At 35.7% G+C, this 15215-nt stretch overlaps 4 protein-coding genes across 4 annotated transcripts; 3 read left to right on the top strand and 1 right to left on the bottom strand.

Moving 5' to 3' along the window:
- Positions 1-45: 45 nt before the first annotated feature.
- Positions 46-2362, top strand: LOC120219342. Its single transcript, XM_039216157.1, has one exon. It carries the CDS (start codon positions 151-153, stop codon positions 2149-2151), a length of 2001 nt encoding a protein of 666 aa, XP_039072088.1. The 5' UTR covers positions 46-150; the 3' UTR covers positions 2152-2362.
- Positions 2363-2880: 518 nt separating this feature from the next.
- Positions 2881-3438, top strand: LOC120218560. The gene has a single exon (XM_039215491.1). It carries the CDS (start codon positions 2881-2883, stop codon positions 3436-3438), a length of 558 nt encoding a protein of 185 aa, XP_039071422.1.
- Positions 3439-3441: 3 nt separating this feature from the next.
- On the top strand, positions 3442-4890 carry LOC120218552. The gene has a single exon (XM_039215480.1). It carries the CDS (start codon positions 3442-3444, stop codon positions 4888-4890), a length of 1449 nt encoding a protein of 482 aa, XP_039071411.1.
- An 811-nt stretch (positions 4891-5701) lies between these two features.
- Positions 5702-13117, bottom strand: LOC120113956 (clathrin interactor EPSIN 2-like). Its single transcript, XM_039135013.1, has 14 exons — positions 12994-13117; positions 12449-12518; positions 12170-12221; positions 11170-11249; positions 11010-11088; positions 10633-10716; positions 10377-10522; positions 9349-9687; positions 8937-8978; positions 8592-8687; positions 8345-8502; positions 7759-7973; positions 6533-7580; positions 5702-6442 (listed from the first exon to the last, which is right to left on the bottom strand). The coding sequence occupies exons 2-14, from the start codon at positions 12481-12483 to the stop codon at positions 6018-6020; spliced, it is 2799 nt and encodes a 932-aa protein (XP_038990944.1). The 5' UTR covers positions 12484-12518; positions 12994-13117; the 3' UTR covers positions 5702-6017.
- Between the last annotated feature and the right edge of the window lie 2098 nt (positions 13118-15215).

Raw genomic sequence — 15215 nt, 5'->3', positions numbered from 1 at the left:
CTTCTATGTAAGCTAGCCTCCCTATCAACCTCACATCCTCTCTCTCTCAGTCGCTTGTTATGTTGTTTTTCCATTGAAACTTTGCTCCCAAAATCAAGATCTTGCTTTATTTATTTGAAGAGAAAGATAGAACACAGGGAAGAAGAAGAAATGGAGGACTCAAACAATTATGGTCATCAACATCCACTTGTCTTGTTGAATGAAGAGCAGTTGATCAGCAATCAAAGTGGAGCATCAGCAGACTGCTCCATGTGTGAGGAGAAGGTGTCTGCTCCATGTTTTGGCTGTGCCGAGGGCTGTAGATTTTACCTCCACAAGGTATGTGCCGAAGCACCTTCGGAGCTTAACCACCCTTTCCATCATAATCCTCTTCTTCTTATGAAAAAAGCACCTTATAGTAATGAAGCATACATTTGCAATTTTTGCGATAAACCCGGTGAGAAGTTCGTTTATCATGGCTCTTGCGAATTGGACCTTCACATTAAATGTGCTTTGCTTACATTTAACATTTCTCAAAATAATTTGAAAGAGCTTCAGCATGTTGCTCTTCAACCTCCCACTAAAAGAGATGATGAACGACTTGAAGATGTTACCAAGTGCTTCGGGTGTTGGGAACCATTAGCCAATTATACATACTTTTCTCCTGATTCTGGATTTAATCTACACAAGAAATGTTCCGAACTTCCTATCGAATTGAATCATATGTGCCACCGAAAACATGCTCTTGTTCTGCAATTTAATGAGAAGGAGCTCACTTGCAAGATCTGTCAAGTAACTCCACATAGAGGACTTGTATATGGCTGTTCACCTTGTGAGTTTATTGTTCATATTGAATGTCTATCACCATGTCTTGCTCCTGTCATCGAATCGATGCATCATGAACATCCATTCCGTCTGTTTCCGAGACAAGCACCGTTCATTTGTGATGCATGTGGTACAGGGGGAGCTTACTCTGCCTACATATGTTGTACATGCAACATCATAGTCCATAAAAGGTGCACTTTATTACCACACATCATAAAGAGCAAGTGGCATGATCATTGCATCTTTCACAAATATTTCCTTCTAGATGATTTTAGAAGCTCGGACTGCATTATCTGTCACAAGGAGATCGATCCAGAGCACGGGAGTTATTGTTGTTCGTACTGCAATGTTACGTTCCATGTAAATTGCGTGACGGAGGACAAACATTCATATTTTATCTTTCCATTGGAATATGAAATATCCGATGAAAGTTCAATCACTGTTTTGGAGAGGAATGATGCTGGAGAAGCTACAAAAATAAAACATTTCATGCATGATCATAATCTAACCCTTGTTGGAGGGTATGAAAATAGTTGTGATGGGTGTATGTTACCTATTTCGGATTCATGTTACCATTGTTCAGAATGTGGTTTTTGTCTTCATAAAGGCTGCGCTGAATTACCTCGGAAAAAGCATGTCTGGCATCATAGTTGTCGAAAACCTCTCGTCCTTATTTCAAACGAAGTTTTCAAGTGTGAAGAGTGTAGCCTGTTGTGTAATGCCTTTGCTTATGAATGTTGTGAATGTCTGAAAAAGATATGTCTCCGATGTGTGATTACTCTTACTCCTGGTGTTCAAAAATGTCCAAAGCATGAGCACCCCCTCTTTTTCTACCGGAACTACAAAGGGCGTTGCAATGCATGTGGAGATACAACATGGGGTGCATTTCGTTGTAAGGAAGATGATTTTGTATTGGATCATCACTGCTTTTCGCTGCCAATTACAGCTCATCACAAATGCGATGAACATTTGCTTTCACTCACCGATCATGATGATAATAGTTATTCAGAAAGTCATTTTTGTGATATCTGTGAAAAGAGTCGAGATCCGAATAACTGGTTCTATCATTGTGCAACGTGCGATACTTCTGCTCATGTCAACTGCGTTCTTGGAGATTATCCATTCATCAAAGTGGGGAGCATCTACAAAGTTGAGCATCATCCGCACCCGCTCACCTTTGTCAAGAAGAGTTACTACTATCCTGATTGCAATGAATGTGGTGTGCCTTGTGAAGGTTTGGCTCTTGAATGCACAGAATGCAATTACATCATTCACTGGGATTGTGTAGATTTAAATCTGTCGTTTTTGAGGTTTATGCCGCAATTATTCGGAGCTAATCACACCTGAAAACCGTCCCTTCTACAAGAAAAATTAAGACTGGAAAACCGAGTGTGGTCCTTGTCTTGTTGCTTGTAATGGTACCAGCTGCATTTGTCATTGTAATTTGGTTTTTTTTCTCAACATTTAAGTTCCAAACAGCTTTTCATTATGTATTTGTTGTTGAATATATGTTGTGATGTTTAGTAGAAGTGTTGAATATATGTTGTGATGTTTAGTAGAAGAGAAGTGTGAACTATCTTTCACAACCTGTTCTATTTTGTTCTTTCTTTTACAAATTTCAAGTGCTGATTGCATTGCTTTGATTATTTTTCATTTGAAAAGGACATTATCTTTTTTATGTTTGAGTTTCAATAAGGAAATGTATTTAAATAATATCTTTAGGGATGATCATAGGTCGGGTCAAATTTTTAACCTACTCAAATCTGACCCAAAAATTAAATCCCTCCATAGGTACTTGATCTGACCCAAATTTAGGAGGGTCCATCTGACCCGAAAGTTAACCCAATTTTTAAGGTCAAAACTCACACTTGATTTAACCCAATATATATATATTCATTTTTATTAGATAAAATAAGGACATAATTGAAAAAAATATAGAAATTGTATTATTGCAATTATTCTTAAATATATAGAGGATAATTATAACATTATGTTGGATTGATTTTTTTCATCTTAAACTCAAATACAACCCGACCCAAAACTGAATTTTCAAAACAAAGTTGTTCTACTAATGCAATGGAGGATTCAAAGAATTATGGCCACCAACATCCTTTGGCACTCTTGAAGGAAGACCAGCAGCTGATCATGGACAATCAAAGCGGACTAGTAGCTGACTGCTCCAGGTGTGGGGAGAAGGTTTCGGCCCCATGTTTCAGCTGTGTCAATGACTGTGGGTTTCACCTTCACGAGGTATGCGCCGATGTACCTTTGGAGCTTAATCACCCTTTACATCACGATCACCCTCTTCTTCTTAAGCATATAAAGCCATCTTCTTGCATTTGTGATTTTTGCGATAAAGATGGTAACAAGGTCATATATCGCTGCTCCTCTTGCGATCTTGACTTTCATATTAAATGTGCTTTGTTTACGCTTGACGTTGTTCAACATAACTTGAAAGAGCTTGAGCATGTTGGCCTTGAAGACCCTTTGATTTCCACTAAAAAAGATGATGAAGAACTTGGAGATGTTACTAACTGCTTCTGGTGCTGGAAACCATTAGCAAATTATGCATACTTCGCTCTTGATTCTGGGTTTAGTATGCATAAAAATGTGTTGAGCTTCCTCTTAAAATGAATCATGTGTCATCGGGAACATCCGCTTGTGCTGCAATTTAATACCGAACGGCTATCTTGTAAGATATGCCAATCAACTCAACGAAGAGGATTTGTTTACTGTTGTTCACCTTGTAAGTTTGTTATTCATATTGATTGTGCATTTCCACCACCTGTTGTTGAAGAGAAAAACCATCCGCACCCATTCACTCGACTTCTGAGACGAGTACCGTTCGTTTGTGATGCATGTGGCACCGAAGGAATTTACGTTTCCCATGTATGCTCTACTTGTAACATCGTAGTTCATAAAAAGTGCATTTCATTGCCCCGCGTCATCAAAAGCAAGTGGCATGATCATCGCATTTTTCACAAATATTTCCTTCCTGACGATTTTAGAAGTTTGGATTGCATTATTTGTCATGATAAAGTCAATTCAGACCACGGAAGTTACTCTTGTTCATATTGCAATATTACATCCCATGTAAATTGCGTCATAGAGGACAAAGATTCATATTTTATAGTTTTAGATGAGGATGATGATGAGTTATCTTATGAAAGTTCAATTAATGTTTTGGAGAGGAATGATGCTAGAGAAGCTACAAAAATAAAACATTGCAAGCATGGTCATAATCTAATGTTAAGTTCTTCCCTTGGAGAGCATGAAAACAGTTGTGACGGTTGTATGTTATCGATGTCGGATCCGTTCTACTGCTGTTCGGAATGTGATTTTCTTCTTCACAAAGCTTGTACCGAGTTTCCTCGAATGAAGCATGTTTGGCATCATCCTTGCCAAATACCTCTCCGTCTTATTTCAGACGAAGCTTTTCAGTGTGAAAAGTGTTGGCAAGTGTCTAATGCCTTTGCTTATGAGTGTTGTGAATGTGAGGAAAAGACACGTCTCCAATGTGTGATTGCTCTTACTCCTGGAGCTCAAACATGTTCGAAACATGATCACCCCCTCTTTTACTATAGAGAGTGTGAAGGGCAATGCAATGCTTGTGGCAATGATGATATAGTAGCTGCATTCCGTTGTAAGGATAGTGATTTTGTGCTAGACCTTGAATGTTTTTCTCTACCGATCACAGCTCATCAAAAATGTGATGAACATCTTCTCAAACTCATCTACCGTGGTGGTAATAATTATCCAGAAAGTCATTATTGTGATATTTGTGAAGAAAGTCGAGATCCAAATCGTTGGTTTTATCGTTGTACACTATGTGATACTTATGCTCATGTCAATTGTGTTCTTGGAAAGTATCCATTCATCAAACTCGGGAGAATCTACGAAGAAAAGAATCATCCACACCCACTCGCCTTCGTCAAGAAGAGCTACTACTACCCCGATTGCGGTGTCTGTGGTGAGCCCTGTGAAGATTTGGCTCTTGAATGCTCGAAGTCCGGATGCAACTATATTGTCCACTGGAATTGGGTAGCACCTGATGATCTACAAGGATTTTGTTTTTATGATATGTAGTAGTAAGTACTAATTTTTTAAAATGGCCCCTTCTTTTGTAGGGAAAATCAAAGAGTGGAAAATAGAGTTTGGTCATATCCTTGTACTGGTACTAGCTACATTTGTCATTGTGATTTGGTTTTTTCAACATTTGAGCTCAAATTAGCTTTTCATCATGTACTTGGTGTTGGATAAATGTTGTAATGTTTAGTAGAAAAGAAGTGTGAGCTATCTTTCACACCTTGTTCTGTTTTGAGTTTCAATAAGGAAATGTATTTAAATAGTATACTTTTATGACTTGAAAGTACAAATAAGTACCTAAACTATACTTTTTTTTAATTTAGGTAGTTAAATTATTGTTTAAAGTAAGAAATTAAACTATTATATTTAATTATTTTTAGTCCTAATATTTTCAGTTAGAAAATTATTTTTCGACATTGACAAATCATACAAAATTACGTATTTATTTTTAACTTAAAGAAAAATGACTATAATTTAAGAATTTATTTTGATCAAAAAATAGTTCATACTTAAAATGATTACATATGATCAAACAATAGTTTAAATGATTACATATGACCAAAATGATTACATATGACCAAAAAATAATTTAGATAACTAAAGTAAAAAAATAACATAATTTAATTACTTTTTTTAGTTTGAGCCTATTTTTGTTGTGTATAAATATTAAATGAAAATTTTGTTCTCCCTTGATAATCCGGATTCGAATAACATAATCTTTAACCCGGGTTCGAATAGCGAACCTTCACATGTAAGTGAGGTTAGATCCAAGTCTTTTCTAAAAAAATATATTACATGGAAGAGTTGGAAGGCAGAAATACTAATAAAGCAAACATGAGAAATACACAATTTCACAACAGCTCAAACCAGGCATTGAACCAATAGGACTCAGTATGGTCCAAACTGTGCAATAGCTTAAGCAAGAATGAGAAATAATAAAAGCATCATTGGATCCCATCAGGCCACTGCCAACACAATTTTGCGGGACTTCAAAACTACAGCTTCTACTCGGGGGATTCGACCAGGGACACCTAAGGTTTAGCTATATTTCAATCTCTTTTTAACTCTGTTATATCACAAGCTTCGTATGTAACTTCGTTTTACACGTCTGGTATGGCAACTCATTCTCATCGATAACCGCCACCATATGGCTGTTGAGAATAGCCACCGGAACCCATCATAGGGTTATAACCACCAGGCATTCCAGCTTGTGGTTGCATGTAGGGTCTCTGCCCCATTCCCGGATTCATGCCCATGTTGTTCATCCCCATTCCTGGATTCATTCCCATGTTGTTCATCCCCATTCCCATGCCCATAGGTTGTTGATTCATACCACCATAGCCTCCCCCCATGCCCATGCCTCCAGCCATAGGATTTGCTGGAGGTCTAAAAGTGTTAGCACCAGAACGACCAATCCCAGAACCCGATCCCATAGCCTTACCCATTGTGATTGTAGATGTTACTGCATTTGGGGCGGGTTTTTCCATCCTCTTTTCCTTCCGATTAAGAGCATCAAAGTCCACTCCGATATCAGCCAGCGGATTTGTTTTAGCTGCATACAGAAATAAAAAGGAAGTTAGCGCATGTGGAAAGGAGCTACTGCATGAGATTTTTTTTTTACAAAGGAATAGTTGATACTTACGTCCAGATATGTTCAGATTGACTAGTCCTCTGCTCAATGTATCAGCCCAAACTGCTGACTTGGTCTCAAATTTATCCTTCGATAGTTGTGAAACTGGAACTATACCAAGTGCTCCTGCCGATGGAGTGACTGTCTGTGGTGCCATTGAAGGCTTTGAGCCTGGTTGTGACATTAAGCCACCCAGGAGATCATTGTTATTTAGAGGTTGAGCAGGCATGTGTGAACTGACAGGAGCATTAGAACCTATCTGAGAGTTGAAGCTCCCATTACTGCTTTGGGCAGCACATTCTGGGATCTGAGGGGCCATAGACACGATCTGTGGGTTGAAATTACCATATGAATTATTCGAACTTGATTGCATGGTTTGGGCATATGGACTGACATTTGGCTGTGCAGGTTGACCATATGGACTGGCATTTGGCTGTGCAGGTAGACCATATGGACTGGCATTTGGCTGTGCAGGTTGACCATATGGACTGGCATTTGGCTGTGCAGGTTGACCATATGGACTGGCATTTGGCTGTGCAGGTTGACCATATGGACTGGCATTTGGCTGAGCAGGTTGACCATATGGACTGGCATTTGGCTGTGCAGGTTGACCATATGGATTAGCATTTGGCTGTGAGGGTTGGCCATAGGGATTAGCACCAGATTGTGGCGGTTGGCTATAAGGATTAGCACTTGGCTGCACAGATTGGCCATATGCGCTAGCACTCAGCTGTGCAGGTCCAGAAGGTGGAAAAATATCTGCCAGTGTATTATTTTCCTGATTTGGAGTTGACAATTCCTGAGGCAGAAACTGGGGGTTTGTTGATGGAGGTTGTACGGTGGAGACACCAGGTGCAGAGTAAGCATTGGCAGAGAATGAATCCCCAAAGTCGAAGTTTGCAACTGTCTCGGAATTTGCAGGTAGTTGAGGAGCTACTGCATTTTGGTTTGTTGCAGGTTGGAAAGTAGGCATGGAAGTAGAAATTTGTTGTGCAGCTGGGGCAGTATCAGTTGAAGGGACGGCTTTAAAAGGATTATCACCAAATGGATCATTAAAACCCTGAATCGAGAACAATATCCCATAAATATAGATGGCAACAAAGTAAATAGAAAATACACATTGAAGTCCACTGAACTCAAAGAACGAAGAAAAAGTTCAGAGCAAAAAAGGAAGGGATGAGAAAGAGGAAATAGAGCAAAATCTTTAACAAGAGCAGCAATTATATGAACCATATTACCTGATTTCCAAAACTAGATGCCGACTGATTAGCAGCAAAGGTGGACATAGCACCGGAGTTTGCATGGGCATCAGACTCGGTAGAAAGGGTTTCAGGTGTAACTGGCACGATGGCAAATGAATCAGACAGAGCGTCCAACAAATCCATTTCAACATTGGTTAAAGCAGTGGGAACAGCAGGAGCAGGGACAGCTGCAGGAGCAGCAGTTGGGGCAGCTGCAATTGATGAGAGAAATAGATGAAAAATTAGTTCTAGTTATAAGGGATAAGTCACCAAATAGTCTTTTATGTCAAGATATATACATTTTACACAGAGAAGAAAATACACTAAAATCCACCACATGAAAAATAAATAATAATAATAATAAAATGGAATGTGAAGCAACAGAGCATGTCAAACCAAATATTTGGACAACTCAGAAAAATACACTTCCAAGGATGATATGTCAAGACAAAAGAACAGCATATTAACTAAGTTTCATAATAGATTAGCAAAAGGTCACAGTATTCCTTGTGAAAGACAACTATAACCATCCATTTAATACATTGGAACATAAAAACCATGGAATTCATATAGTATTTCATACCTGAAACTGGACTGCGGGGATCAAATTCATCAAAGGCCTCGACTTGTTGATTTGGAGGAGAAGCTGAATTAATACGATCAGGGGCTGCTTGGTTAGGATTATTATTACTAGCAGGAGGAGAAGCCCCGGGAGCAGCTGCTGCAGAAGTTTGGCCAACCCTATAATGAAAGATTTTTTCAGTATGCACCATCAAACAACACACAATTGCAAGCAACATGTCTCTGTAACTTAAGCTGAAATGAAATACCTTCCACTATGGACAGGACTCTGAGTCTCATTCCCTGCTTCTTCATAACTAGGAGGAGCACCAACATTTTGTTCAGAATGCTTCCGCTCATGCTGTCTGCACAAAAATATATTTTTTCCAGAATTTTAGAAACTAGAAACCAATAATTACTGTCTAATAAAAAATTTCATTGACTGCAATCAAAGGTTAGACTAGCTGATTCACGAAGACATCCTTATGAGGTGGCATTCAACAAGCCTAGAATTTGAATTTCAGCAGTTGTAACCTCTTCTGTAATCTCTAAGCTGTGATCTCGATTCAAAAAATCAACTAATACAAGTTGAGACTGCATAAACACATGGTTACCTTCCATCCTGAGAGTGAACATCAGCTCTAACACCGCTGTCCCTGCAAAGAAGATGATCAAGCTAATTACATTCTTCATGTCAAGCACACGAAAAAGGTATGAACACCATACTTAAAATTCACAAGGATCAGAACTATTAAATCTGGATGTGCTACTTGGTGAAGTGGCATCCAAAAGCACATTTGGATAGAAAAATTCCAAGAAAAGTTGCCAAGTAAATGCACCATTTAAGAATCCTAATCTAGTGCAACAGAAACTACTAATATTACACCTTGAATTTTGAATTATTTTCATGACATCCAAAAAAAAGGGGAAAAATACTTCCAACAGAAAATTGAGACATGGTTAACATAATTGAATCAAAATATTAATGTTTCGTAAAAGAATATAACAATGTAAATACGTGCATACCGAGAAGAAGCACCATCCTCATCAAAAGTATGGTCTCTATCAGAGCTCCTAGATCTTGTGCCATATTGATAATCATCAACACTTGTACTTCTACCTCGGTAGTCATCATCCCTGTAACCATCTCTACTGTTGCGGTCTTCATAATCTCTGCCATAACGATCTCCATCGCGACTGTTTGAATCCCCATATCTGCCATACCGATCATCATCTTTGTAGCCATACTCCCGGTCTCTTCCATAACCATTTTGATCATCATAATCTTTGTTTCCATAATCATATCTGTCACCATATCCCCCTGAACCTGGTCTATACATTCCACCTGTTGATGTATTCCGAAACCTGTAGAACAAAAAAGAGTACATCATGGAAAAATTCAACATCCCCATTAGTTTATATTCTCATATCAAGACTGAAACTCCGAAGCAATATCTTTAACTAACTGCTAATGGGAGAAGAAGAGTAATCATACAGATCCCACTGATCATGAGCAAGAAATATTACTAGAACCTTTTCTATTTGACTTCCATTTCTGTGCTAATATTCTCAAAGGTTTAAGTTTATTAGTCAAGAAAGGAAGATAAAAAGGATGTCAACTGGTGAACAGATGAACAAGAAATATCCCACAATTGCGAAAATTCAATTGCACCTTTGGAGAGAAAACTCATTTTAATCAATCTCAACCAATTTTCCATGGACATATTAATGATGCTTCCAATCGAAACTGACATGTAGCATGCACATGTCTCTCGTTGCTATGGGAACAACAGCTACCACATAACACATTAAGTCTCCTACCAAAGAGAAAGTGCATCTGCATATATGCATGTTCAAGCATACATGTACTTGTCAAGTTGAGAGCACAAAGATAAATACTATTGATAACCATACGGATGAATGTAATGTTAAAAGCAGGAGAGAACCAAAAGAACCACCAATATTTTCCAATGCTAGTGTTAAAACACTTTTATTTGAGAGGATGATTAAATACAGCAACAATATTGAAGCATAAAGGCAGTTTGCCAACTCACTTGTCCCTGTTAGCTGCAGCCTTTTGTCTTACTTCAATTATTCTTTCTTTATCACTTACTAGGGCCACAAGGCTCTGAGATTTTTTTTTGACATTGTTACCTTGGTCCCTTCCACTAGAATCAATATACTGAAAATTGGACAAGGTCTGACACGGAAAGAAATATTTAATTAGAATTTAGACTGAAGCATTTAAGTACAGTAAGCTGCAGATTGTATCATCAATAGTGTCGTATAGAATTAAGAAACAGAAATTACCGATACTTGATAAGAATGTTCTCTTATGTCATCTATGACTCGCTCTGATCCATTAGCAACAAGATATTCCAGAACTGTCAGAGCCTGAAGATCATTAAAGCAAAAGCCTAACTAAATTGGTACAGTTTATTTAGAGGGAAAGTTGAAGAAACATAAAATATCCTATCAAAAAAAAAACAAACATAAAATATATACAGAGAAAGAGAGAAGAGAAATGTAGTACACAAAAATTGTGTTAGAACACAATGACAGTTTCAAAATTAAAGATGGAAATTTAGTAAAATGATAAATGCACGCAATTAAATGAGATTTCCATACGATCTCTTTTACATGTTGCAGAGAAACAAATTGATAATGAATACAACTAATTTGCTGACCTTGTAGACATGACGCCAATTCTTTCCAGTGTCACTTAGACGTTTCCAGATTACTGTCATGATCATCTGATACTCATGACTGCATGAATATTTAAAAGAAAATGAGTTCCCCTGTAACATGGATAGAATGAAAATCATACATAACTTGTCTCAAGCTTACTAGTTTCTTGTAGCCATTGCAATATCTGCAAGAAGTGATCCATGAGGACCCCAGGGCTCATTACTGGTGGCATCAAGAACCTGAAAGACAAAAAGAAAAAGAATATTATTTCATTAGGATAAAGCAAATTTTAATAGTATTACATATAACGTTATAGATCATTTTTGTTCAAGGTTACTATACCTATTTAAGTTAAATACTTCTACGTACAATCCCCTCCTTACCAAAAGGACAAAAAATAAGTATGGAGAAAGTAGTTCGGAACCAATATGTTATATCAAGATTCAGCTCAACCGGCATGTTAGGCACTTAATCAAGATTCAGCATGTTAGGACAAACTTGATAAGACAGGCAAAGGATGTAGAGAACACAGGTCAGTGAGCTCCTCTCCCAAACCGAATTGGCCGCTTGTCCAAATTATACTATTCTGACCCCATTCGTAGTAGTATTTGGTGTCATATGTAGGCCTTTGACCGGTAGGGAACTACCCCTCATATATTAAATATCAATTAGGCTACAAATCCAAATACTTAATTAATTTGAAATTAGCTCGCACACCTATGTGCACCAACTCTTCACTTTTCGTGGAGTACAGGTGTACAACACCATGTCTAATGCATATACAAATATAGGTATGGGGATATGACCCTCCATGGACCCTCCAAATACATGGAAAGCTAAGAAAAAAATGAACATAACAATGTCAGGCACATAACCATATCGTATCCAACAGTCACAACCAAGCCCAATTAATATAATCTCACACTTTGTTCTCTTCATTTTCTTCCATCCCATTGCTAGAACATGAAAATTATAAAATCACAATAGCACTTTAATAATAATGCTAAATAGCCCCAACTTTTTAGTACCTCAACAGGGAATCAGATATCTGGATAGTTTATTAAACCCCCTTGTCTACCAACCATTGATACTTACAATTATGCAACAATAGGTTTTTAAGTACTCAAATGAACAGTGAACTTTCTAGAGTATCTCTTACCTTCTGCTCTATTCCAGGAACTTTTAGAACCTTCTTATTAACCTCTCTCTTGCTGCAAGAATATAGAACAAACGATCATTTAGCAACTAGTTACAGCAAATACCGATAATAAGGAATACAAAAAATTGATTCAAAAGCAACTAAACTGGCAGTAATCATCATTCGTAGGTAAAATATTTACGACCAAATTATTTCTTTAAACTATTAGATATTTGAAGAAAAATAAATAAATTACATCATATAAATTATAAGGGAATTAGTATCTAGTAATACACTTACAGTTCTCTAACAGTTTGACCGATAGCCTTCTTCATCCTCGCCTGAGTTCGAAATGAAGCAGCCTGTCACACTAAAGAAGGGGAAAAAATAAAGCTTAGACCATTTTCAGGCATACAAATGTATATAATTAAATACATCCAGACAAATAAATTAAAATCATTACAAAGAAAAGTCAAAGAACACAAAAGCGAACAATTGAAGACCGATCACAGGAAAAATAATGACAATTGTCATAGACCTCTCGGTTTTTGAGTAATCCGAAAGATCCCTAAATCTTCAAATATTCAAAACAAGAATCTTTTACGAAGAAAAACAAACAGATAAATAAATATGAAAACGAAATTTTCAGAACAATTACGAATTCAAAAAACAGAAATCAATCAAAACGAAGTGAAATTCAGCTGAATCTAGATACATGAAAATTAGGTCTATGAAAATGAGATATCAAAACGAAACTACAAATTCAAAAAAAAAAATAGAATCAGATCTGAAAGAGAGTGAAATAGAGAACGAAAATACACAAAAAAGAGAAGAGAAATCTTAACCTGATTGAATCTAGAATGAAAATTTAAGATCTGACGGCAAAGAAATTGAATGAAATCGATCGTCGCTGTTAGAGCGAGGAAAAAAAATTGAAGAGAAAATGGGAAATTTCAATAGAAAATTATGCGACGAAGTCATTTATTCACATTAGCAATTGAGAAAAAAATAGTAAATTGCAGAAGTTCAAAACTACCCCTTTTATTCATATTTTTAATTAACTTTTAAGAAACTATAATTAATTTTTGAAAATTAATATTAAATATTTATAAGTTGGTCAGGATAATATTTGTATATAATTAATCGATTTATATTTGTGTTCATATAAATATAAATCTGTATCTATAATATACAAGAATCAAATGGTTTTTATGGTAAAAAATTATTGGTATTCTTGAGGATCAGGGTTTGAGTATCATCCGTGTCAGAGATGTAAGCGTTCAATATCAAAAGATTAAAAGCTATTTTTGAACAAATATTATCTTATACTTACCTCAAATTAATAAAAAATATATATCTACAACATATATTATAAGTATAATTTTAGATCAAATTGTATAATATTTTTATATTTTAAATTTTTTCTTTACTTTATCGTCTTAATCTTTAAAAATTTTAACTAATTTCCGATCACGACAACAAAGATATTATTTATCACGAAAACAAAATATATTTTCTGTTAAACACAAATCTAACGTGACGTATATTTATAAAAGGATATCAATTTCAAAAAAAAGTACTATATATGTTAATTTTAAAACATATTATTTATGATATTTTAGTAAAAATACATTTAATGTAAAAGAAATATTGTAAATAAATAAAAAAAATTAAAATATTTTAGTTTTTTAGCTATTATTTATGTGAGTGGTTAAAATTATAATACAAACTAAGTGACCTCAGTGATTAAATTTTTATTATATGGGTAATTCATAAAAAAATTATGAAAGTAAAGATTAAAGCTGTAATAATTTGTCTATTTATATTCTTTTAGTATTTTTTTTTTAAGAAAAATTAATGCATCATCATCAATTAATAAATAATTATTTTTTATTTTAATAGTTTACTTATAATAGTTTTCTCATTTATCCACTAATAAAACCTTAACAGAGCCCCATTTTTGTAATTTCATAAAATAAAATATAAAAAAGACAGCTCAACCTACACAAAATAAAACTTTTTTTAATTAAACCAAGTATTGCATTTAGTATTTTATTCTTTATTTAAAAAAAAGAATCTCGTAATGCAAAGCTTTTCCTCCACATTTCGAGTTGTAATAATAGTGAGAAGATGCTTTGGAGGAATATATATGTCTTTACACTCCCACCTGCTTTTTTATTTGTTTATTATTATTACTTTTCATCTTCATTTTTCACCCACAATCATTATTAATCCACTTGAATTTAAAATTGTATTTAAGTAAAATTAATTATCTAACCAGACCCGATCTAAGCGTTTCGATTAAGTCTAGACGATCATAGAACGGATACAGATTCATATTTAAAACATTTTCAAAATACAGTTCGAAAATTAGAATACAGATATTAGAGTGGCGTGAAATAACCACCAGAAAAGCCATAAGAAATTTCAAGTCCATAATACGATACTAAATAGAAATCAGTCACCGAAACATCCATACAATAATCGGATAAAGTTTCCATCGTTGAAATATAAAATATCGGTAAAACATTATATAAAGATAGTAACAAAGTACATGTCACCAAAATATATCAAAAAGGGACATATAGTCAATACACGATTTTAAAATAGAGTCAGAGGTAAAACAATCACAAATTTCATCGTAATATGATCTCACTTCCACTCCAGAATCATGATGGGTTACAACAGACCGGACAAATGTTGATGCTTTTCTTTAACCTGTTGACAAGTCAGGCACCTCGCCACGAACTCAGAAATATCCATTTTCATATCAACCCAATAGTAACGTTCCTTGAGATTCTTATACATATTGTCTCCACCAGGGTGCATAGTATGAGGATTATTATGGACTTCCTGAAAAATAGTCTGCCTCAACTCACTATCCTTATGAACACAATAGTGGCCACGGAAACACAGAATACAATCCTGATCAAAACTATAATTTGAGCTCAATCCTTGCTCAATATGCTCTATCAAGGGAAACAATGAGTTATCCAAAAGTTGTTTAGCCTTAATTTCCTCAACTAAGGTCGGTTTAACTTGCAACTTTGTCAACAAACTTCCATCT

Source organism: Hibiscus syriacus, unplaced genomic scaffold (genome assembly GCF_006381635.1).
Source record: "Hibiscus syriacus cultivar Baekdansim isolate YM2019G1 unplaced genomic scaffold, ASM638163v2 tig00000778_pilon, whole genome shotgun sequence".
NCBI lineage: Eukaryota > Viridiplantae > Streptophyta > Magnoliopsida > Malvales > Malvaceae > Hibiscus > Hibiscus syriacus.
This window is presented reverse-complemented; position numbering and strand designations above follow the sequence as displayed.

What these genes read in the sequence shown, in the direction of transcription:
- LOC120219342 (XM_039216157.1), top strand. Translation starts at nt 151, where the DNA reads ATGGAGGACTCAAACAATTATGGTCATCAACATCCACTTGTCTTGTTG.
- LOC120218560 (XM_039215491.1), top strand. Translation starts at nt 2,881, where the DNA reads ATGGAGGATTCAAAGAATTATGGCCACCAACATCCTTTGGCACTCTTG.
- LOC120218552 (XM_039215480.1), top strand. Translation starts at nt 3,442, where the DNA reads ATGTGTCATCGGGAACATCCGCTTGTGCTGCAATTTAATACCGAACGG.
- LOC120113956 (XM_039135013.1), bottom strand. Translation starts at nt 12,483, where the DNA reads ATGAAGAAGGCTATCGGTCAAACTGTTAGAGAACT. An exon ending in TTCCTGGAATAGAGCAGAAG is followed by an intron (nt 11,250 to 12,169) that starts GTAAGAGATACT and finishes TTTGTCTTTCAG; the next exon opens with GTTCTTGATGCCACCAGTAA. An exon ending in GTTCACTCTCAGGATGGAAG is followed by an intron (nt 8,688 to 8,936) that starts GTAACCATGTGT and finishes ATTTTTGTGCAG; the next exon opens with ACAGCATGAGCGGAAGCATT.